Source organism: Peromyscus californicus, unplaced genomic scaffold, assembly GCF_007827085.1.
Source record: "Peromyscus californicus insignis strain IS unplaced genomic scaffold, ASM782708v3 Scaffold_21__1_contigs__length_65335640, whole genome shotgun sequence".
Classification (NCBI taxonomy): domain Eukaryota; kingdom Metazoa; phylum Chordata; class Mammalia; order Rodentia; family Cricetidae; genus Peromyscus; species Peromyscus californicus.
The window spans coordinates 62,992,145-63,016,832 of NW_026294514.1; the positions used below are offsets into that span (position 1 = coordinate 62,992,145).

The 24,688-nt window shown below is 44.5% G+C and overlaps 1 protein-coding gene and 3 non-coding genes across 4 annotated transcripts; all 4 read left to right on the plus strand.

Annotated features, from left to right (window-relative positions):
- Nucleotides 1-2,338: 2,338 nt before the first annotated feature.
- Nucleotides 2,339-17,076, plus strand: Ncl (nucleolin). The gene is made up of 14 exons (XM_052750531.1): nt 2,339-2,485; nt 3,456-3,572; nt 5,315-5,816; nt 6,027-6,212; nt 6,318-6,404; nt 6,595-6,736; nt 7,163-7,287; nt 8,547-8,670; nt 9,258-9,412; nt 9,909-10,032; nt 10,192-10,325; nt 10,780-10,906; nt 11,259-11,482; nt 11,587-17,076. The coding sequence occupies exons 1-14, from the start codon at nt 2,468-2,470 to the stop codon at nt 11,667-11,669; spliced, it is 2,148 nt and encodes a 715-aa protein (XP_052606491.1). The 5' UTR covers nt 2,339-2,467; the 3' UTR covers nt 11,670-17,076.
- Nucleotides 6,452-6,521, plus strand: LOC128118086 (small nucleolar RNA SNORD82). The gene has a single exon (XR_008221007.1). It is a non-coding gene; the product is annotated as a small nucleolar RNA SNORD82 (small nucleolar RNA).
- On the plus strand, nt 10,434-10,513 carry LOC128118087 (small nucleolar RNA SNORD20). Its single transcript, XR_008221008.1, has one exon. It is a non-coding gene; the product is annotated as a small nucleolar RNA SNORD20 (small nucleolar RNA).
- Nucleotides 10,963-11,099, plus strand: LOC128118084 (small nucleolar RNA SNORA75). The gene has a single exon (XR_008221005.1). It is a non-coding gene; the product is annotated as a small nucleolar RNA SNORA75 (small nucleolar RNA).
- Nucleotides 17,077-24,688: the final 7,612 nt, after the last annotated feature.

The window sequence follows — 24,688 nt, forward strand, 5'->3', positions numbered from 1 at the left end:
GTTGGTGACACAGGAACACCGTTTGACATCAGTGTCCCTGCGGCTGCCACTTCACTTAAAAACTTGTGTTAAGTTCACATTTCCTTTTGTGGTGGTGTGTGTACCAGTGCTATGTCCCTAACTGCAGTTAACAAGTAATTTTCAACACTGTTATGTACCAGGCAATGCTTGAGGCACCAGGAATACAGCAGACAACAGTTTGTGTTATCCTGTCTGGGGAAGGGACAAGTTCACAATAAATGGCCAAGAAAAATACTAGGCAAGCGATAACACCTAAGAGTGTAACTTAGGGTGCAAGAGTGAGTCTCCTAGTGGCACTTTACACCAGAAGGCTGAGGAAGGCCCACACAGATAGATGGGCTTGAAAACGAGAAGTCACGCCAATGTTGCTGGGATTCCTTCACGTCATTGCACACCCAGAGCTCATCTGTCTCCTCCCAAGTGCCTTTAGCCTGCTCTGCTTGGAAACGCAGGGTCTTGGCTCACTCCATTCTTCCTGTCCCTCTACCCAGGAGTCTCTCTTAGCTTCATACCATATAGCTCAAGGTGGGACTGTGGGGTAAAAGGGCCAGCCAAAGAAACACACCCTGACCCTGAAACCAGAGCCAAAAGGCTAAAAAGGCCAGTAAAAGAAACACTCTGCCCTGGAACCCCTCAGCCTGAAAAACCAACCAATCCCTGAGCTTGAAATCTGACCAATTCCCACCCTGAAAAAACTCCATCCCTAAGAAGCCCTACATAAGCGCTGTCACTTGTCCAGTTCGGAGCTGCCTTTTTCCAGCGTGGAACAGGCAGCCAGCCTCCTGGGTTCTCACTTCCTAATAAATCTCTTGAATGAGGTTTGGGTGAGATCTTTTTTCGGAAGTCAGAGCAGGGGGTATCAGAGCAGAACTGTAACACGTTTGCTGGGGAAAGCCTCCCCTGCCAGAGCATAGTTGTTACATTGGGGAAACCTTTACATGCAGTGGAACTGTGAACTGCTATGCTTAAAGTGACTTTGAGGTATTCCTTGGCTCCTGACTGCCAGGATTCCTTTCCATCCGAGCTGCAATGCTTACAGTGACCCTTGTCACCGGTCTCTCTATAAAGACAAAACCCCCACACTACAGCACTGGTCCCCACCTCATGCCCTGACCACTGAGCACTTGTGTGGAGCCCTGAGTGTTGGGAAGGCCTTAGTAAGTAAGCATCACGTAGTAATTTTCTACTGATCTCCAAAGGCCCGTGTTCAGATAGAAAACTTGGGACCCAACACACCCCGCTTGCATTGAAATCTCCCGAGGTTGGCCCAGGCGTGGTGGCCCATGCCTTTAATCCCAACACACACGTGAGGCAGGTCGAGGCTAGCCTGGTCTACATAGTGAGCGCCAGGACATAAGGGGCAAATAGTGAGACCCTGTCTTAACAACCCCAGCAAAATCTCCACAGGTGGTTTTCAACCAACACTGTCAGTTGACGGAACCCTGAATCTGTGGAAGGGTTTTAGATGTCCAGAAAATACCCTAGGAGCGCTCCGGAATGCTACGCTCGGAACCCGAGTCCCACACACGGGGCAATGCACTTAGCCCTCCCCACCACACACCGGGAAACCACCTCTCCGAGCCTGTCCCAATTAGGAGTTACACCTACCGCGCGAGGTGAGACATTAAGTGAGCTGTTTGTGCACTGCACACACGCGCACACGCACACACACACACGTGCAACTGCCTTTATTAGGAGCTCTCAGGAGAACGGTGGCCCTAGACACACCACTATAGCCAAGGGAAGGTTCTCCGCTGCACAGAGGGCAGGGCGAGGGCCGGGAGCGGCCCAAGTGGGCTCGGGGCCCTCAACTTCCGGCGCTCTCCAGCTCCTCGGCGGGAACGCGTGGCGACCACTTTAGGCCGTAGCGAAGTCCAACGCGGGGCGCAGGCTTCCGCGGCGCGGGGGAACCCACGAGCACGCCCCCGGGCACGCGAGCCTAGAGGCCCGCGGCGCGTCCGAGCACCTGGGGGCGGCCGCGCCACTCCGCCGCCCCCGGGTCTCTCACACGCCGCGCCAAACTCGCGCGTCCTACCGCGCAGGCGCGGCGAGAGCGGGCCGCACACCAACCAGTCAACGTCCGCCTTGCGCAGAACTAGTCCCGCCTCCCGGGCGCGGCCGGCAGGCCCCGCCCCCGGCAGCCCCGCCCAGCGACGCCAGAGCCCCGCCCCACGCCGTCCTGGGTTAAAGGCTCGCGGTTGGCTCGCGGGGACGGAGGCGAGCGCTGGTTGGTGGAGGCGGGGTCACGAGGACGGCGTCGTCGCCTTTCCAGGGGCGATTACTGGGCAGGCTCAGTCTTTCGCCTCAGACGCTAGCTGTAGCGGGCAGTCGGTCGTACGTGCTCCAGTCTTCAGCGCCCGTCGCGGTCGTCGAGTTCGCGCGGGCTCCCCTGGGCTCCCCTGAGCTGCTCACTCCGCCACACGCGCCGTCGTCACAACCCGCCATCATGGTGAAACTCGCCAAGGTGAGGGGCCCTGCAGGGCGCGCGAGCGCGGGCGCGGACGCCTGGGCCTGCTCTCTAAGGGGCGCGCGCGCGCGCGGCGCTGAGGGGAGGAGGGCCTGCGCGCAATCCCGGGCGCGTTCGAGGGCGCCATGCCGAGGGAAGTCTCGCGCGACTAGCGGGAGGTCTCGCGGTGTTTGGCCTCTGACTTGGTGGGGAGAAGAGCTGAGGCCGGTTCCGGGAGGGTGGGTGCTGGGTGCGCCGGGGGTCGGGGTGTGTGTAGGGGAGGGGTTGAGGTCCGGGGAGCCGGGAGTGGGGAGGGGGCGCCGGGCCCGCCGTGTGCAGATGGGACCCGCCGCGTGCGACCGGCGCGCGCCGGGCCCCGCCTCCTGTCGCACGTGCTCCGCTGCGCGGCTCGCCACGTGGGTTTTGGCGCCCCGCGGGTGTCGCGCGTTTCGGGGTGAGGGAGTGCCGGGGCAGCGGGATTGGCCTGGGTGGGAGGCCTCGCCATCCCTGCCTGCCCGTGACGGGCGGACCGACACGTGGTGGACTCTGGGGAAGCGCATGGTGGCCTGCGTGGCCTCCACGTGGCCCGCCTCCAGTATGAGAAGGTCGGAAGTAGTCATGGTGCAGAGATGCTCCTCCTAAAAAGGGGCTTTCAGGATACCCCTCGCCACAGCAAGTAGTTTAGACGGTTACCTGTAAGTTGAACTCAGGAGAAGGTGCTAGAATGTGAAGTGTGCAGTGACTAGTAGACTTTCGAAACGTGTGGGTAGTTCGTGGTAAAGAGCGTTAAGTTGCCTGAACAGGAAGAACAAACTATAGGTGGCTCTCAGCAAAATTTGCCAGGGAATTGTCATACATTGCCAAAATGATGTCTTTCATGCTCGTGCTCCTTAACAGTATAGCCCAGTGGGCATTAAGAAAGATTATGGCAAAGCACAAAATGGCTTAACAATCGGGTAGAGGCATGATTTTGTGTACACTTGTGTAGGCCGGCAAAACCCACGGTGACTCCAAGAAAATGGCTCCTCCCCCAAAGGAAGTGGAAGAAGACAGTGAAGACGAAGAAATGTCAGAAGATGAAGAAGATGACAGCAGTGGAGAAGAGGTATACAGCTAGTTGAAAAAAAAAAAAAGTTTTAAGAGCCAGGCAGTGGTGCCTCCTGCCTAGCGTTGCAGGGGCAGAGGCAGGAGGATCTCTATGAGTTCCAGGGCAGCCAAGGCTCCACAAAGAAACCCTTTCTCAAAAAAATTTTTTATCCCTGCATTAAATATCTTTATCAGAAATACGGTATTCTAGTATGTAGTAAATCGTTGAGTGACAAGTTCTTTCTTGCCATCGATAATCATTTGACTATTTAATTGAGTTTAACACCTGGGAGGGATGTCCATTTCACTCTTCAGTCAGGTTTCATATGCTGTATTGAAAAGATTTCCCCACAAATTTGTGGGGTTATTTTCCCTCCTTTTTTGGAAGGTGGGATTTATCCTAGGTTATTTTTCATTCAGTCCACAGTCAACATGGCTTCATGCATTTTGGCAGGACATTATGACACGAAATTCCCTTTTTTTTTTTTTTTTTTTTTTTTTTTTGTTTTGTTTTGAGTCAGGGTCTCCACATGACCCTGGCAGTCCTAGAACTCAATTTGATTTAGACCAGGCTGGCCTCAGATTCTTCCGAATAAAGGCATTAGCCACTGCAGCTAATGACAGAAAAATTATTAAGAAACCCAGGACTTTGATTTTAGATGAGATTTGGAGTCAGAGTCTCATAGCAAAGGCATATTTATCTTATGTATATGGGTTTATTTTTTCTGTGTTTAAGGGACTTAAACTGAGCACTATTTAGATGGGAGGGTAATTTTAATTCTTGTTCTCCAAGCAAGATTTATCTTTCATTCCCAGTATTCCATCATGCATGCTGGCCCCAAACACTAAGCTTCATTCAGCCTATTGTATGAACTATATACTATATACACTCAATGTATAAAATACATCTGATATGGATGGAAGGCTAACATTTACCAGTTTGCTAGATCTGGGACACTGTTACTGTTGGTTCATTTAAAGACATGCTCATTTCATTCAGGAGGCAGGAGTACGGATATTCTTGAATTTCAGGCAAGCTTGGGCTATAAAATGATCATGCTCAGATTTCTTGTTTAGAAGAGCTGTACTAGTAATGACCAAACAAAATGTGGTTTGGGTGGGTTTTTTTTTTTTTTTTTTTAATGAAAGTAAAATAGATATTTCTTTGCTGTGACTCTAGTATTTAAGGCTGAGGTGTAGGAGTGGAGTTGGAGGCCAGTTTCATGTATGAGGGTTTCTTAAACTTGGGTGTTTGTAAGCATATAGAAAGCCATGTACTCTGACTCCGAGGTTTAAGATTTATTTTTTGGTTTTCAAGACAGGGTTTCTCTGGAGCCTTCTCTCCTATCCTGGAAGTCTATAGGCCAGGCTGGCCTCAAACAGATCCGCCTGCCTCCGCCTCTTCCTTCTGAGTGCTGGGATAAAAGGCCTGTGCCTCTGCCACCCACCTGGCTACGATTTATTTTTATGTGTTTATCTGTGTGTGTGTGAGTGTGCTAAGCATGCCTGGTGCCCTCAGGGCAGAAGAATGCTCTTGGATCCCCTGGAACTAGAGTTAGAGCCATCATGTGGATGCTGAGAACTGACCTTGGGTCCTCACTAGAGTAACAAGTAGTCTTAACTGCTGAGGCATCTCTGCAGTCCTGTGACTCCGGGGTTTAACACATATCTAATGCCGGTGTTCTTGAGCTCAAAGTTAGTGTCAATATCTTAAGATGGCATTGGATATTGGGAAGTCTTATGATTTGTTTGCTTTTAAAGGTTGTAATCCCTCAGAAAAAAGGCAAGAAGGCTACCACAACTCCAGCAAAGAAGGTAGTTGTTTCACAAACAAAAAAGGGTGCAGTTCCCACACCAGCTAAGAAAGCTGTTGCTACCCCTGGCAAAAAGGCAGCAGCCACACCAGCCAAGAAGGCAGTAACACCAGCTAAAGCAGTTGCTACACCTGGTAAAAAGGGAGCCACACAAGCAAAAGCATTGGTAGCAACCCCTGGTAAGAAGGGAGCTATCACTCCAGCCAAGGGTGCTAAGAATGGTAAGAATGCCAAGAAGGAAGACAGTGATGAGGATGAAGACGACGACGATGATGATGAGGATGACAGTGATGAAGATGAAGATGATGAGGAAGAGGATGAATTTGAGCCACCAGTAATGAAAGGAGTGAAACCATCTAAAGTAGCTGCTGCTGCTCCGGCCTCAGAGGATGAGGATGACGATGACGATGAGGAAGATGACGATGACGATGAAGAGGAAGACGAAGATGGTAAGTGGATTTCTGTTTGCAGGTAATTAGAGCTAAGTTTTGCAGATAACACTGCATGTCCGTCCCCTGACCGCTTCATGATTAGATTTCCATAACTTAGCGTGTTGTCAGGATTTCATTTTCTTTCTAAGATTTTTTTTAATGTGTGTAGGATTCATGTTCTCTGGATTGGCAGCAAATGCCTTGTTTGCTGAGCTATCTTTCTTTCAGACTCAGAGGAAGAAGCTATGGAGATCACACCTGCTAAAGGAAAGAAAGCTCCTGCAAAAGTTGTTCCTGTGAAAGCCAAGAATGTGGCTGAAGAGGAGGAGGAGGATGATGAAGAGGATGAAGACGATGAGGATGATGACGATGATGAAGAGGAGGAGGAGGAAGATGAGGAAGAGGAAGAAGAAGGTAACCAAATTAAATTCAAAAGTATACTGACCTCAGTAATTTTTTTTTAATGGAAGTGCTTTAAATATCTGCCTACTCATGAATGACACTAAAAATCTTATCCAGAGCCTGTTAAAGCAGCACCTGGAAAACGGAAGAAGGAAATGACCAAACAGAAAGAAGTTCCTGAAGCCAAGAAACAGAAAGTGGAAGGTAATCCTTTAAAATTTCCGGACGTGAGAGTAGATAAAAGTAGCAATAGCACAAGTGATGAATGACAAAGGGACTTAATACTGAAACCTAGTGTGGAGATTCAATATGCTGATGTGCTTCATGAAAGTTTTATGCTGAAAATTATGTGTAGTGAGCTTATAAGTGAACTAAAAGTTTATTTTCTGTGCAGGCTCAGAATCAACAACACCTTTCAATCTCTTCATTGGAAACCTTAATCCAAACAAGTCTGTTGCTGAATTAAAAGTTGCCATTAGTGAACTTTTTGCTAAAAATGATCTTGCTGTTGTGGATGTCAGAACTGGTACAAATAGGTAAATTTTTCATTGAATATTACATGTGGATTAGCTAGCACTTTTTATCTTCTCCCATCCCATGGGGATGGATATATATATAAAATTTAATAAAGATTAGACATCTAATAAGTCATCATATCATGGAACCTGCAAACTGGAAATTTCAATATTTGACTTGGTGTTATGTCAAATTACAGGAAGTTTAAAAATTTGGCACTTTGGGCAATGTCTCAGACTATTGGATCTGAATAGTCGTGGTGAATGTTTCTAGCTAGAAGTACTTAGCAAATCCTCTTCCAGCTAGTACTGTCAATTACAGTGTGGTAAATGAAGAAATCTAGGTAGATTTGCTGTCATGTCTTGGTACATAGATTTGGTTCTTTGGGAGATGAAGATGATCTAAATTTCTCTAATGCCTGTAATCTTGTCCTTTTCATCTTTAAGGAAATTTGGTTATGTGGACTTTGAGTCTGCTGAAGACCTAGAAAAGGCCTTGGAGCTCACTGGTTTAAAAGTGTTTGGCAATGAAATTAAACTTGAAAAACCAAAAGGAAGAGATAGTAAGAAAGGTACGTAAAAGGGTCTGGTTGACTTAGGAGGTATACTTTGACCCTTCTCCTTAGTAAACCAATGGGATTGACATGGGTTAAGGTGCATGAGAAGTCGTGACAAGTTCAATTCTTGGGGTGTACAGCTGCTTTCTACTTTATGAATTCGAAAAGGGAATATAATCTTAGTTGTTCTGAACGAGAGGGTCTTGGTCTTTGACAGTCCTGAAAGCTCACTAGATAATCAGACTGCTGTTAATAGGAGTGTGTTATACTCAGCAAACAGGGATTGTCTTATTCAGGAAATTGTATTGGCTGGCAGAGTGGATAGCTTAGTGAGTAAAAGTACCTACTGCAAAGCTTGATAACTTGATTTTGATCCCTAGAAGCCACACAAAGTAGGAAAAACTCCAGAACTGTCCTGAACACATTTGCATCAGGTATACACAGTAAAAGAACTATAGTTGAAATATCTCTTAAAATGAATTCTTCGTACCCAAAGGGCATACTTCACAGAATTGGAATTTTGAAGTTTGTTTTCTATTTAGCTGTGCTGAAAATTGAACCTAGGCCCTCTGCATGCTAGGCAAGCACTTTATCGTCAGTCCCCTTTCAAACATCTGACAAGGTAGCTATAAACTCAATTTGTAGTTCTTACAGGTCATGAACTTAGTGGGTATAGGCCCATATCACTAATTGTGGAATAATCCATATTCTTGATATCTTAGAGATGGGACCTAAATCAAAATAAACAATTCATATACACCTTAATACGTATAACTGTGGGGAACTTTATACAGTGTTTCTAGTGGGCTTGCATTTTGACAGGCTAATAGGTCAGATGTCATCCTCTATTTTTGTTAATGTCATTGCTCGAAAATTTTTAGATTTGTATTTTCATGTCTTTCAGTCATGGGATTCGATTTTCATTAGCAATGAGATTGGGTAAATCAGGTTCTTTTATTAAACTGTATCAGGCTCCTAATTACCCTTGTGCCTTTGCTTTTTTCTGTATTGGCACATGTTAAATGGATTGGGTAGGGTTGGTTTTCTTTTTTTCTTTCCCCTGCATGTTTGTATATATGTAGAGGACATGATTGCCTGGTGTGAGTGCTAAGAATTGAATATGAGTCCTTCGTGCAAAGTGCTCTTAGCCATTGAGCCAACTCTCCATCCCTTATCCCTTCATTCTTCGCATAGAACCTTGTCCTTTATAGGAGCTATTTGCTTTATTCTTTTGTAACTTGCTAAATGATATACTTGAATTTCTTTTAATCTAGTTCGAGCTGCAAGAACACTTTTAGCAAAGAACCTTTCTTTCAACATCACTGAGGATGAGTTAAAAGAAGTGTTTGAAGATGCCCTGGAGATCAGATTGGTTAGCCAGGATGGGAAGAGTAAAGGGTATGTTTTGTGTCTGAATATTGAGCTTTATTAACAAAAAGGTATTTAAGTTGGTGGTTGAGTGTTACCTTCCCCTCTCCTACAGGGTCTCATGAAGTTTATACGGCCTCAGACTTTGTAGGCAGAGACTGAACTGGTCCTCTAGCCTCCACCTTCTAGGTGCTGTGATTAAAGGAGTGGCATCAAGCCCAGCTGATTGGTTTTGAAGCTGTGATCACTGTTATAGGCTGGCCTGCATCCAAATATCCAAATCAGCATTATCTTTTGCCTCAGGCTCCTGGTAACACCAGGACTAACCTTCCCTATTTTATGAGAAAAATGTAGGCAGTTTAACATTGCTGTGGTTTTTTGGAATAGTCCACATGACTTTAAAGGATGATTTTTAAAGATGAGCTAATATGTGAAAAAGAACAGTAAAAGTTGTGTCAGTAATCATACACCAGCTGGTTTAGTCATTGAGTGCACATGATTGTAAGTGGTTAATATATGTAAGGTTACATGGTAACACTGTTGAATGACATTTGCCTAATGCGTTTCTTATTAAGTGAATAACTATTTGGATCTGCTTGTACTCTTTTCTATTGCAGGATTGCTTATATTGAATTTAAATCTGAAGCTGATGCAGAGAAAAACTTTGAAGAAAAGCAGGGGGCAGAGATTGATGGGCGATCTGTTTCACTCTACTACACTGGGGAGAAGGGACAAAGGCAAGAAAGAGCTGGAAAGAATAGCACTTGGAGTGGTAAGTTAAAGGGGTTCATTCTACATTGGGGTTTAGAAGTCATTTGTGTCTTTGTTCATAATGCTAACTTAATATTCATAAATGAAAGCTATTTGAAATCCTTTCCATTGGAACATATGCAATTACAGCTTTCTTTGTTGGGTATGTTTTATACTTTAATGGCTTAAACTATATATATTTTAAATAATATTCTAGGACAGCATAGAGCAGTCATCTAGTAAGTCTGAAAATGAAAGGAGCAAGGAAAGCATTACTGTGTATGATGGATGCTCAGTCTACTGAGCTTTGAGTCATTTGAATCAAGAGTGGTGTTTCTTAGGATTCAGCCTATAGCTGAAGTGTCATTGTGTTTCTTTTAACATGGGATCTTTTGTGGGGTAGGTTGGAAAACAGGCTTGTTATGCAGCCCACCATGGCCCACTTGTCTGAGTGCTTTAATTTATACAGGCTTACTTGAACAAGCCTTGCTAATAATGTGGCTTCTTTGTACTTACAGGTGAATCAAAAACTTTGGTTTTAAGTAACCTTTCCTACAGTGCAACAGAAGAAACTCTTCAGGAAGTATTTGAGAAAGCAACTTTTATCAAAGTGCCCCAGAACCCACATGGCAAATCTAAAGGGTAAAACAATTACTTTTTATGTTGCTAGATGTGAGCTGGACATATTCTTACAACTCTAGTATCCAGTAAGCTGAAGAACTGAACTTGTTCTGTATGCAGATGACAGTAAATGCTGTGTGTTTGTAAGCTTTATTCTGAGTAGTGACTTTCAATCCTCAGGTATGCATTTATAGAATTTGCTTCATTTGAAGATGCTAAAGAAGCTTTAAACTCCTGTAATAAAATGGAAATTGAGGGCAGAACAATCAGGCTGGAGTTACAAGGACCCAGGGGATCACCTAATGCAAGAAGTCGTAAGTCCTCTTGGCCTGGTGTGCCTGGGGTTGGCTTATTTTGAGCTTGTATGTGTCCATGTTAACATGGGATTGGCTTCTTTAAGTTGCTGCTGAGTAAATGACAACTGGATATGATGACTGATTACCTGAGAAATAATTGATGAAATCTCAAGAAAATTCCTCTAGATAGTCAAGTTCTGATCCAGCTGTGTCAGCTCAAAGCAGCAACTTTGGGATTTGATTGGCGTCTGGATTCTCTTATAACTTGATATGTCTCATCTAGTATAGTCTCTTTACTTACTGCAATTAATTGCTTTTTCTGGTTAAAAACAAGTATTCTTTACATTTTACAAAATCAATGTCACTGAGAATCTACTTCAGCTGAATGTGGCATTACATGAATTTATGGATCTGAGTTCTAGGCCAGTCAAGGCTACATAGTGAAACCCTGCAAAACATTTTTCTCTTCCAGAGCCATCCAAAACTCTGTTTGTCAAAGGTCTGTCTGAGGATACCACTGAAGAGACATTAAAAGAATCATTTGAGGGCTCTGTTCGTGCAAGAATAGTCACTGATCGGGAAACTGGTTCCTCTAAAGGGTAGGACATAATGCTGCTCTTTGGTGTGTTCTGCATGGACAGCTTGGCTCTGCAGTATCTTCTCATTGAGCTCCTTTCTGTCAGCTGGTGGCAGATTATGGATTCGCACGAGAAGAAGAGGGAGTTCACAGAACTAGCACTTAGCTTCTGTTTTTATAAGCAGAGGTATATTTGGCTGTTGTGTGAGACATTCTGAGATCTAAACTCAGACCAACCAGGATTTTTACCACATTTGGATCTTTCTTGATCTATACTAAGTGCTTTCTGTATAATCACCATGTATGTGAATGACTTGGTTCTTGTGTATGTATGTGCTTGCTTTAAAATGTGTGGTTTTTATTCTGTGCTTTAGGTTTGGTTTTGTAGACTTCAATAGTGAGGAAGATGCCAAAGCTGCCAAGGAGGCCATGGAAGATGGAGAAATTGATGGGAACAAAGTTACCTTGGACTGGGCCAAACCTAAGGGTGAAGGTGGCTTTGGGGGCCGAGGTGGAGGTAGAGGAGGTTTCGGAGGCCGAGGTGGTGGCAGAGGAGGAAGAGGCGGATTTGGTGGCAGAGGCCGGGGAGGCTTTGGAGGTAAGCTGGAACCTCTGATTCCTAACCTTGTGTCCTAACCATTCTGGTGGGAGGTCAATTCCCAGTATTTTACCACCCATTCATGATGTTTTACCTTCCTATAGGTCGAGGAGGCTTCCGAGGTGGCAGAGGAGGAGGAGGAGGGGGAGACTTCAAGCCACAAGGAAAGAAGACGAAATTTGAATAGTTCCTTCCATCCCAATCTTTCCCGATTCATTTTAAAGAAAGGACTCTGGGGTTTTACACTGTTACCTGTTAAATGACAGAGCCTTTTAAAGGACATTTCAAAAGATTTTTTTTCCTACAATTAATTTTTTTTTTTTTTTTTTTTTTTTTTTTGCGTTGGGGGTTGTAAAAGAATGTTTATCATGTTTTTTGCTTCAGTGACTTTAGGACAAATTAAAAGTCCTAAACTCTGGTGCCAGACTTATACTTCCTAAAGCTTCCTTTTGGAATGATGCTTAAGAGCTCGGCAAGACCAACTCTGCTGTTCAGACAGATTCTGACCAGTGGAAATTCAAAGTGTGTTCCTTCTGCTTTCAAGAATCCCAGCTGCAAATGTGGAAATTAGTTTGGGGGGACACAGAAGCGTCATTATGTTTCTGATCTGGAAGGTTGGTTGATTGTAGATGCTGCATTTGCACCTAAGATGGGTGTGCTGGATAGTGATTGGTAAAGAGGAGCACATGGATCAGTGCTAAAACGGCAGTAAAAGTAAAGCCATATAAGAGCTTGTGTGGTAGGTAGTTTGAATCCCAGCACTTGAGTTCCAGGACAGCCAGTGACCTAACAGGAAGTTTGTTCAGCTAAAGGAAAGAGGCTCCATCAAATATATTTAGAAGTATATGGCCCTTGACCTGTACTTTCCCCAGTGATCCATCAAGGATGTGTTATTATACCTATATGACTGGCTATGTGGTATGACACAGGCGATTTAGAGGTTAGAGCCTTTCCCATTTAGAAAAATAATTAGGGTGGCACAGGCACTGGATTTGTATGGAGCATTTTTTCTGGGGAGGGGAACCCTTGACTCTGCTAGCATCCTAGTTAAAAAGAACAGTTAATGTCTTGTAGCTAAAGCAGCTTAAGGGGAGGGAATTAGAAATGGTAGAACTGATGGAGCTGAGGAGGAACAGGAGGCAAAGGCAGGTAAATCTATCCTGTACAGAGTGAGTTCCAGGATAGCCAGGGCTATTCAGAAACCCTTACTCGAAAAACAGAGAAAAGAACAAAAAAGGGACAGTCTGACTCTGGTGCTAGCAGGGCAGACATAGCTGTTTTTTGTTTTTTACAGAGTAAGGATACAGGATCATTACCCTGTAGTGTCATCAAAACTGGTTTGCAATTGGATACCTCCCCCATTCTTGAATTGGAGGGACTTGTAGCCATTTTAGAAGAGTAGTAAGCTGCCTTTAGGAAATGGTTGACCCTCCTTTCTCTCATTCTTCCAGCAGGTGGCAATATAAGTATACATGAAAACTGAGGGAGGAGTGTGTGAGAGGAAGTCGGGCAGATACCATGTTTCTCATCTGTTTTTCACACTAGTGGTGTGGCTTGTTTCCTATCTAAGGATGCTAGTGACTGGAGATTGCCAAGTCTACCAGATTTCAGTTTACCTGCCTGATATTCTTGACTCTAGGCTGAGGTGGGAAGGGAAACATCCTTGAGGTTTAGAATTTTTCCTCATAGGAGTAGCATCTTTCTGTTTTTTGAGACTGGGATTCTCTAGCTCTGGCTGTTCTGCCATCCACCTACTTGCCTCTGCCTCCCAAGTGCTGGGATAAAGGCAAACACCACCTTCCCTGATGGGTTAACATCTTTTAACAATTCCATATGTGTGCGGTCAGAAAATTACTTTACCAGTTCTTTTCACCTTGTTTTGAAGCAGTCTTGTTTCTTATGGATGGCATACTCAAGGCTAGGTTGGGTTGGTTCTGGCTTTAGTAATGTGGGGATTAAAGATGCATGCCACCAGGATTCTTGGTCATCAGCTACCCACTGATAGATCTCCAAGGCCACCATCTACTTTTGATATAGGCTCTCTATATGCCCTAGCCTGTTGTGGAACTGTTGTGGCTCAAAGTCCCAGATCTGCCTACCTCTGGCTCAGAGTGCTGGGGTTAAAGGTGTGTGGCACTTTGCCTAACTCCATGATATATATATGTATGTATGTATATTTTTTAATGTCAAAAAGAAAAGTCAGGCAGTGGTGGCACACACCTTTAATCCCAGCAGAGGTAGGTAAATCTTTGTAAGCCAGCCTGGTCTACAAACTGAGTTCCATTACACAGAAACCCTGTCTCAAAAAAAAAAGGGCTTGAGGCCTCTTATTAATCTTTTTAATCCTCAGTAAACCAATTCTACATTTATTTTGGGAGTCTGTAGTTTTGAATAGGGTTTTACCATGTAACCCTGATTATCTTTGAAATTGAAATCTTGCTTCAGATCCAACTGTTGAGATTACAAGTGTGTACAACCATACTCAGTCCTTAGGTTCTTATTGAATTCAGCCATTATTTTTCAAATGTCTTTCAGTCACATCATTCTCTACCCCTGGATTTATATGCTAAACTAATCTGATAACTCATTGAGGCTAGTTTTTCCCCATCTTTTTTTTTTTCTTTGAACATTAATTTGGATACTTTCTATTGATCTCATTCTTCTGCTAGGCCTTTTAGGTCTTTATTTTAATTTTTAAAAAGTTGGATTTTATGTGTATGGGTATTTTTGCCTGTATGTCTCTCTCTTTTTTTTTTTTTTTGGTTTTTGGCTTTTTGAGACAGGGTTTCTCTGTAGCTTTGGAGCCTATCCTGGAACTCACTCTGTAGACCAGGCTGGCCTCGAACTCACAGAGATCCGCCTGCCTCTGCCTCCCGAGTGCTGGGATTAGAGGCGTGCACCACCACCACCGCCCGGCCTGTATGTGTCTTTAGTAGGTGCATGCAATGCCGCTGGAGGCCAGAAGAGGGTGGATTCCCCAGTTTGAGAGTTAAAGACGGTTGTGAGCTATCATGTGGGTGCTGGGAATCAAACTTGGGTACTCTGGACTCCTAACAGATGAACCATCTTTCTAGCCCCTGGAGTATCTCTTTTCTAGGCTTTTAATGGTTCCCAGTTGACAAAACCCCTGTTTTGTCATTTAATATCTTCATCTTTCCTGCAAAATTCCTAAACATCTACAGTGATTGAAGTCCTTATTTTTATTTTTATTTTTTTATTTTTTTGGCTTTTCGAAGACAGGGTTTCTCTGTAGTTTTGGTGCCTGTCCTGGATCTCTGTAAACCAGGCTGGCCTTGAGCTCACAGAGATCACCTGGCTCTGCCTCACGATTAAAGGCATGTGCTGCCACTGCCTGGCTACTTGTGCTTTTTCATATGTGCGTTGGTGTTTGGCCTGCATGTATGTCTGTGTGAGGGAGTTAGATCCACTGAGTTACAGACACTTGTAAGCTGCCATGTGGATGCTGGGAATTGAACCCAGGTCCTCTGGAAGAGTAGCCAATACTCTGAAGCACTGAGGCATTCCCCTTATTTGTAATTATAACATTAGTTGTGGTTGAACACCTTTTTTAGATTATGGACAGTAGTTTATTTCATTGCATGTCTAAACTGGACACTAACACTAAAGAGGCCATCTCAATTATGCTGGCTCAGGTACATTTTGTTTTGGCATTTTGCCTTAGGTCTAAGCTGTGACCCTTCTAATATTTACCTTTCAGTGAGAAGTATAAACTGTTGATCAAACCCCTCCAGTTGGTAGGAACTAGCATCAGCGCTGAATTTTTTGTTTTGTTTTTCAAGACAAGGTTTCTCGGTGTAGCTCTTGCTGTTTTAAAATTCAATCTGCAAACCAGACTGGCCTTGAACTCCCGGGCTAGCTACTCTAATCTTTAGCCAGCTCCTTAATGTTTCAGATACGGTTTTTCTTCTTGAGCTCATTGTAATCTTAGCCAGTGTGGATAGAAAGTAGAAATCACTTAAGTGGAAAGTAAGGGGCTCAATGATTGAGCACTGGCTGTTCTTGTTGCAGAGGACCCCAGTTCAATTCCCAGCATTCAGCTGTTACTTCATAACAATCTGTAACTGCAGTTCCAGGGGGTCCAAGGCCCTTTTCTACTCTCTTGGGCACTTGGTGCACATGATGCTTAGAAGATGCCAGCAAAATGCCCATATACATAAATTAAAAATTAAGGGGAAAAATTAAAAACAAATTTAAAAATTAAAAGTTGAAAGCAATTTTTAATGACTTATTTTTATTTTATATGCATTGATGTTTTATCTGCATGTATGTTTGAGAGTCAAATCCCTTAGAGCTGGAGACAGTTGTGAGCTGCCATATGGGTGCTGGGGATTGAACCTCCTCTTGATGATTTAAATCTGTATTTGCAACTGATACCAGTGATTGGTAATTTCATTTATAAACTTGACTGGATTGATAAATGTCTAAGGCATTAGTGAAATAGTTACTTTATATGTTGCTGTGACAAAACTGGCCAAAGCAATTGGATAAAGGATTTATTTTGATAATTCAAGAGTACAGTCCATCATGACAGGGACGTAAAGTGGAAGGAATTTGAAGAAAAAGAGTGATGGATACTTATACTCAACTAGCTTTTCTCCTTTCCATGCAGACAGTACTCAACCTAGGGAGTGGTGTACTTCAATTTGAAGAGTGAATCTACTTCATACTTCAATTAACCTGATCTAGATAATCCCTCACAGATATACCTGGAAGCTCATCTCCCAGCTGATTCTAGATCCAGGTCAGCTGACAACATGGTGAGGCATACATTTGAGTATATCTGTGAGGGCATTTTTCAGAGAATTAGCTGAACTAGGAAGACCTATCTTAAATGTTGGTGCTATTCCAATGTACTAGGGTCCAGCCTCTGCGCTAGGGTCTTAAACTGGAGAAAAAGCCAATAGAACGCCTTGCATCATCTCTGCTCTGCTCCCTGATCCGCCCTAATGTGAGCAAGCAGCCTTATGCTCCAGCTGTGAGTGACTCTTGTTGCTATGCCTTCCTTGCTGATTCTGAAGCCATAAGCTAAAATAACATCTCTTCCCTTAAGTTGCAACAAAGCCTGAACAAAGAACTCTGGTTCCCACTGAGCACCCATGTAAGAAATAAAAAAGGGTAGATAAATAGGAAGATAAGGCCTAAGAGACCGAAAGATGAGCTAACCTGGAGTCTGCCTGAGGGCCTAGCAATGGGCGCTGTCACCTGATCAGGCCTAGCCAATGAGGGGCGACCATGCAATGTTTCTGGATCAGGACACAGTCTGGTGCTAGGAGGAGGGTATATAAAGCTCTCCCCATTGCTGAATAGAGAAGTCCGCTATTTGCCTTTTACCTGACTCTTGGTGTCTGTGCCATTGACTCCATGCCTTCTCACCCCCTCCCCTGAGGGGGTAATAGGACCCAGCAACAACAGATGACTCAAGGGAGCCCATGGTAGAAAAGAACCAACTCCCAAAAGTTGTCCTCTGACCTCCACATATATGTGTATGCCCTCATTTCCCCATCTCTCACACACATATACACAAGTTGAATTTAAAACACAAATAAATGAATAAACTTGCTTTTATACATTTATTTTACTGTTTGTAGCTCTGGCGTGGAACTAGAACAGGGTGACCTTGAGCCTGCAGCTCCTGCCTCTGCCTCTCTAGTCCTGGGATTTCAGACATGTGCCACCATGCTGGCTAAATATGTATATCTTCAAATGTATTTCTGGGAGTGACCTTTTTAGTCTTGCTGGCTTCATCCTATCAGCCACAACATTTTTTTTCAGCAAAGGAAATACCATGGCTTTTGTGTCCTGTTGTGTTTGTGACTGAAAGTGAAACTGGATAGGAGGAAATCATCACAGTTTCCTTCTTCAACAGGGCTACTGTAGTGTGATATGAAAGCATCTGCAATTTCTTTCAAGAACCTTAATGGCCTTTTGACATGTTAGTCTACCCAGGCAACTGTCCCCAACTCTGCTGTGAACACACTTAACAGACTTAAGTAAAGGAGATTATCCTAAATGATCATATACACATAATTCTTTGGTTGAAAAGCCTCAAGGACTGGTGAAAACATTCTGAATAAGAAATTCTGGTCCTGTGCTGGGGAGATGGCCCAGGAAAGTGCTTGCCATGCATGCATGTGGACCTGAATTCAGATCCCCAGCACACAATTAATGTGCTATAACCATCTCCTGTGGCTTGTCACTTTTACTGAATAATTTTTTTTAGCCAGCGGCAGTGAGAACAATAACATACTTCTACATGTGAACTTCAGCTCCTGCAGAATGTCACACTCCCCCTGTAGAATGTGGAGTCCTCAGTCTCCACAGTCACCCAAGCCAATAACTTGCAATAAACATTATATATACAGTTTAGGGGCTGTGAGTATATTTCATTGGTAAAGTACTTGTCCAAGACCTCAGGTCTGATCCCCAGCACCCTATGCCACACACGAGATTCAGTGAGACAGAAAAGGGCCAGGGTCTTCTCACCCTGTTACAGCCTTCAAGGGAAGAGAATGCCCTTACTACTTTCCTCCAACAAGGCCCCTCCACCTTTTTTTTTTTTTTTTTTTCATTTTTCAAGACAGAGTTTCTCTGTATAGCCTTGGCTGTCCTGGAACTCACTCTGTAGAGCAGGCTGGCCTTGAACTTGGAGATTCGTCTGCCTCTGCCTCCAAGAGTTGAAATTAAAGCCATGCACCACCACTGCCCAGTAAGGCTCCTCCTCTTAAAGGTTCCATCATGGCCCCTTAGAGCACCAGGGGCTGGGGAATTAAGCCGTCAACTTATGAGCCTTTGGAGGAACATTCTAGATCTAAAGCCCAAACATAATCCTCATTATCCACAGATTTTATATTTGCAAATTTATTTTTGCTAAAATTTGTGACTCAAAAACCAGTGCTTGAGGAGTTGGAGAGATGGCTCAGTGACTAAGAGCATTGGCTGTCCTAGAGGACCCAGGTTTAGTTACATGTTGGCTTGCTGCAGGCCACAGGAATATATCATAAGAACTCAGCTGGTTATGGCAAAATCACTACCTGGAGGGATCAAGGAATTCCTCCAGAGGAAGCCAAATTCCAAGGAGCTTTTGGTGTTATTTGGCTTGTTCTATATCAGCTGTATTCTGTTATGAAAATCATGTGTGCCTTCATAGTTTTTCCCAATTGACTTTTCCCTAAGAAGGGCTAACAGTGTGGACTGATCACTCTCTGGACATACACATTCCAGGTATTTGGAGAACAGCCTCAGGAAAGCCTTTCTCTGGAATCAGATATCTATCTCCCTTAGCCACTCTCAAGGACTAACAGTAATAACAAGTCTCCTGATTTAAGGTAAATTCCACAAGGAGACACTACCTAGGTCAGGTCGATGTTAAGTAATAGCTTTACACAATTTATCTCGGACCCTCCTTTCTTACAGCCTTACTAACTTTATAGACCGCTAACTCCTTACCTAACCACTTCTAGGAATATTTAGATAACCTTCTGTGCTAACAGCTATGCTCAACCAGAACCCCAGTTCAAGCCTCCCTGTAATTATCATCATTGGCAGCATCTGGCCAGGTCCATCCCCAGATGGAGGAAAGTACCTTATCAGAGATACCTCTGTACTCTTTAAGAACAGACTTAAGCATCCAGGCTACCTGTTTGAGAAGGCCTGACAGATGTGCCAATTAAGCTTAACTTCCTCCTTTCCCAAATCTTACCTCCAGTTCCAGATCTCCCTTTAACTATCACCAGAGGCATCTAGCTGTACACAGGTTGCCTAGCGACTGAGCACACTTTCCCCACCCTGCAGAAAAACGGCAGATAGCTCGGACAGATAGGAGCCACAGGGAAAAAAAGACAGTTTAATTTTCTCCCATTGACCTAGCAACCTATAGATTCATAACATTCTCTACTAATCACACTTAAGAGCTTATTAATATCTAAGAAGAGGGATCTTATGTTGAGCACATAAGATCCCTCTTCTTAGATATTACCCAAATTTAGCCTTTAGTTAATTCATTTCCCCATTGGTCACTTCCCTTTGGGGTTGCAAATGATAATTAACCATTATTGCCTCTCTATGTGATTATCACCTCTCCGTTTGACCCTGGAAGCCTGGCTTTGCACTGCTAAGGGAATACAGCTTGTAAGTGTATATATACCAGGACTTCCAGGGCACTAGAGGATGGAAAAGAGAAAAGAGAATGGAAGAACTAGATGGGTAAGAATTTGAGAGGAACAAACTGAGATGGGGAAGAACTAGATTGAAGGGCTAGAAGAGAGGACTAGAGGAACGAGATGGAAGATGAACAAGAGCCAGATGGGTAAGAACAAGATGAGAGAGAAGGAGAAGGGGCTGGAGCTGATATAGGAAAGAACTAGATGGATGAGAACCTAGAAGGGGCAGAACTAAAAGAAGGAATTAAGATAGAACCTAGAGGGGACAATAGATAAATGTTAGGAGAAACTGGGCAAGAAAGGAGCTAAAAATGAGAGCAGAGTATAAGCTTGTAGAGAGAACCGAGACAGAACAATAAAGTGTATGGACTAAGGAGTTTCGTGTACATAGATTCATTTCTTTTCATCAAAGATTAATTATTAGCTGGTTGTAGATTCTTCCCAGACCCTGGGAGGGGACTATAGAGGGACTGGACCCCCCCCCCCCCAGTCCCAGATATTGGCTCACAACTGCCTATTAACTCCAGTTCCAGGAGTTCTGATACCCTCTTCTGACCTCCATGGGTATGCACATACATAGTGTATATACAGATAAGCAGACAAACATAAGATACATAAATAAGAATGAAAATAAAAATTTGCCTGGCATGGGGACACATGCCTTTCATTCCAGAACTCAGGAGTCAGAGGTAGGTAGTTTGTTTTGTTTTGTTTTTTTTTTTTTTTAATGAGTTTGAGATCAGACTGGTCTACATAGTAAGTTCCAAGCCAGCCAGGGTTACACAGTGAGCCTAAAAACTAATTATTGCCGGGCGGTGGTGGCGCACGCCTTTAATCCCAGCACTCGGGAGGCAGAGCCAGGCGGATCTCTGTGAGTTCGAGGCCAGCCTGGGCTACCAAGTGAGTTCCAGGAAAGGCGCAAAGCTACACAGAGAAACCCTGTCTCGAAAAAACAAAAAAAAAACAAAAACAAAAAACTAATTATTTAAAATTAATTAGTTAATTATATTGACCATTCATAGTGTAAGCATTGCAGCTTGGATGGGAAGGGATACTGGCGGTCAGGAGCCAAGGAATACCTCAAAGTCACTGTAATAGCAGCTCACAGCCCTGCTCCAGGGAAAGGTTTCCTCAACATAACAACTCTGCTCTGGCAGGGGAGGTTTTCCCTTGCAAAGTTGCTACAGTTCTGCTCAGGTTGGCCAGAGTATAACAACTCTGCTTCACTAGGGGAAGGATTCCCCAGTGAAAGTGTTACAGTTCTGCTCCACTTAAGCTCCAGGGACAAGTTGTTATTTCTCTGCCCCACTTCACTGGAGGAGAGTCTCACCCAAACCTCATTCAAGAGATTTATTGGGAGGGAAGAATCCAGGAGAGTGGCTTCCTCTGCCATGGTGGAAAAAGGCAGCTCCCAACTGAACATGGACGGGGCTTATATAGGGCTTCTTAGGGTGGAGTTTTTACAGGGTGGAGATTTTCAGGGTAGGAATTGGTTAGACTTCAATCTCTGAGCTTGGAGATTGACTGGATTTTGTGTTCAGGGATTGGTTGCTTTTGTGCTCAGGGACTGGTTGGTTTTCTTGCTCAGGGATTGGTTGGTTTTGTGCTGAATTGGTCATGGGCAGAGTGTGTGTCTGGCTCTGGTTCCAGGGTCAGGGTGTGTTTCTTTTGCTGGCTCTTTTACCCTACATATAGGCATACAGAGTGGCAAAATCTTTGATCCATAGACAGTGATTTCCTACTATTTTATTCCATTCTCATACTATAAATAATTATCTTTTTTCAAATTCTAGTCCCCCAGTTTTTGCAGGTTGTACTTTTACTGATGATTTTCCTGCTGAATGTGATCCCCACATGCAGTTCTCAAGAGTTGACTTGTATTCCTAATGCAAGAAGGTTGTGCCATGCCTTTCAGGGGAAATTCAGCATGAGTTATGGTGCTGCCGGTCATAAGTTCACTGCTAAGGAACCAATAATGTATACTAAGTAAGGTGTTCTTATTTTTACCCCTCTAGCCCCAGCAAGGTGTCTTTATTTTATTATTATTGGGGTTTTTTTGGGGGAGGGAGGTTTCCGAGACAAGGTTTCTCTGTGTAGCTTTGGTGCTGTTCTGCATCTCTCTCTGTAGACCAGGTTGGCCTCGAACTCACAGAGTTCTGCCTGGCTCTGCCTCTCGAGTACTGGGATTAAAGGCGTGGGCCACCACTGCCCTGCAGCAGCAAGGTGTCTTTAAACAGAAACATAAATGAATTGGGTATGATGGTGCACATTTGTAATTCCATCACTTGAGAGGGGAGGCAGAAGCATGGCCTAGGCTACATAGTAAGACTCATAGGCCGGCATGCTACAGAAGCACCCTTACACACACAACTCAAAGTAATTTACTGATTGTCTAGGCATCCCCCAATCCAGTCAAACTGACTCTCAAAATCAACCATTATATCTGGTTGTCAGTTTAGCTAGGAGACAGGGACTTCAGAGCTACTGGGACTCCACACTCCACCTACACGACCCTGTTTCTCTAGGCATTTGAATAGGAAGAGAGTTGATACAGGGGATCATAGATTTGCAGAAGAATTAGGGGGTGTGGGAAAGGAAAAGTCAGGGAGATTCTAGGAGAGAAAGAACAGTGGGGAGAGATTACTGATCTTCACCGGCAGCTGAGGCTGTAAAGCAGACGATCACTAGGGGGAGACCTAGAGCTACAGGAACCTTCTGCAAAGATCTCCACTGCTCACTGCCTGGACAAGAAGGGACAGATGCCAGCAAGGATTTTCTCTGCTCGTCTCAATGTATGGCTGGAGAGTGTTGACTTCTACTTCTCTCCTCCAAATCTGGTAATAGCGCTTCCATTTATGGTCAGAATTCAGACTGGGGTGTACTGGAGGGAGTATTTATTATTTTGTAGGGTGCAGAGACTCAAACCTAAGGCCTTGGACAGGTGTGTGCCCAGCTCATGTGGCTTATGCATAGCTTCAGACGTGCTACACAAACGCTCCCTCAACAGAGGTTCGCCTTCAGCACTCTTGGGTAATTTTGCATGATGGGCATGTAATTAAGTAAAAAGCAAATGGCCAGGGCTGGAAACACCTCACAGTGGTACCACACTTGCCTAGCATGCCCTGGGTCATACTCACACACACACACACACACACACACACACACACACACACACACACAGAGGCAAATGACCCTGAAGAAACATAAATTGCATTTCCCTAAGAGATAAGTAGAGTCTTCCAAAGAGGCAGAGTGGAGGCAGACAGCAGATTCTCACAGTGCAGCATTAATGGGCTTTGGCAGATGGTTCCTTGGCTGGGGCCCAGGGACTTAGCCGTGGTTTTTCTTTTCTGTTTGTTTGTTTGTTTTGTTTTCCCCACTCGGTGACTCTTAGCAGCCTTGGAGACCAAAAGGATATCCCACAGAATCTATGAAAGCCTGGGAAGGTTTTGAGACTGGGGCCCTAACCAGGGGAGATGGTACTTACTTCTCAGTGGCCAGGGTCAGGGGAGCAATGGAATGCTGAGCTGGCAAGATGGCTCCATGGTGAGAGCTTGACAACCCAAGTGCAATCCTCAAAACCCTGTGGGAAAAAAGAACAGCTGGATCAAGTGGCACACGTCTATAGTCCAGAACCTACTGTGAGATGGGAGGTGGAGATGTAAGAATGGCCCAGGAGCTGGGGACCAGTTAGCCTGGAGTACATAGTGCAGATGCAGAAACAGCTGGGAAGACCGTGCCTTAAAAACCCTGAAGCAGCCAGGCGGTGGTGGCGCATGCCTTTGATCTCAGCACTCGGGAGGCAGAGGCAGGCGGATCTTTGTGAGTTTGAGGCCAGCCTGATCTACAGAGCGAGATCCAGGAAAGGCGCAAAGCTACACAGAGAAACCCTGTCTCGAAAAATAAAAATAAAAAAATAGAACAAACAAACAAACAAAAAAACCTTGAAGCTGCTAGGCAGTGGTGGCCCAACCTTCAATCCCAGCACTCCGGAGGCAGAGGAAGGTGGATCTCTTTGGATTTGAGGCTGGTCTGATCTACAGGGCGAATTCCAGGACAGCCAGGGCTACACAGAGAAACCTTGTTTCCAAAAACTAAAAACCAAAAAAAAAAAAAAAGTGGAAGCTGAGAACTGTCACTCAAAAGTCGTCCTCTGATCTCCACACATGCACTATGGCACACACACACCCACACACACACACCAAAACAAATCAAAACAAAACAAAACAAAAACCACTAAATTACGACTACTAAAACTATTACAAATAATAGTAATAGTAATAATAATGTCATGATTGTGTGTGCACTTTTATTCCCAGCACCTGGGAGGCATAGGCAGGTGGATCTCTTTGAATCTGAGTCTGGTCTGGTCTACAGAGCAAGTTCAAAGCCAGACACAGTTACATGGTAAGACCTTGTCTCAGAAAAAGAGAGAGAGAGAGAGAGAGAGAGAGAGAGAGAGAGAGAGAGAGAGAGAGAAGAAGAAGAAGAAGGAGGAGGAGGAGGAGGAGGGAGGAGGAGGAGGAGGAGGAGGAGGAAGGAAGGAAGGAAGGAAGGAAGGAAGGAAGGAAGGAAGGAAGGAAGAAACAAAGAAACAAAGAAACAAGGAAAGAAAAAGAACGAACGAACGAGTGAACCAGACTGGAGAAATGGCTGCCCTCCCAGGTTTGATTCCCAGCACCCACATGGCTCACAACCATCAGCAACAGCAATCCCAGGGGATCTGTACCCTCTCTGGGGTCTGCGGGCACCAGGTGCTGACATGGTGCACACTTTTACTCCCAGCACCTGGAAGGCAGAGGAAGGTGGATCTCTGTGGGTTCAAGGCCGGTCAGGGCTACATGGTTGAGCCCCTGTCTCAGAATTAACTAATAAAATTGCTTAAGAAAGGAGTACTCGGGACTGGAGAGATGGCTCAGAGGTTAAGAGCACTGACTGCTCTTCCAGAGGTCCTGAGTTCAATTCCCAGCAACCACATGGTGGCTCACAACCACCTAATGAGATCTGGCTCCCTCTTCTGGTCATA

Bases quoted from the DNA above. Each gene is read 5' to 3' on its own strand.
- Ncl (XM_052750531.1), top strand. The intron at 5,817-6,026 runs GTAAGTGGATTT...TCTTTCTTTCAG, and splicing joins TGAAGAGGAAGACGAAGATG to ACTCAGAGGAAGAAGCTATG. The intron at 11,483-11,586 runs GTAAGCTGGAAC...ACCTTCCTATAG, and splicing joins AGGCCGGGGAGGCTTTGGAG to GTCGAGGAGGCTTCCGAGGT.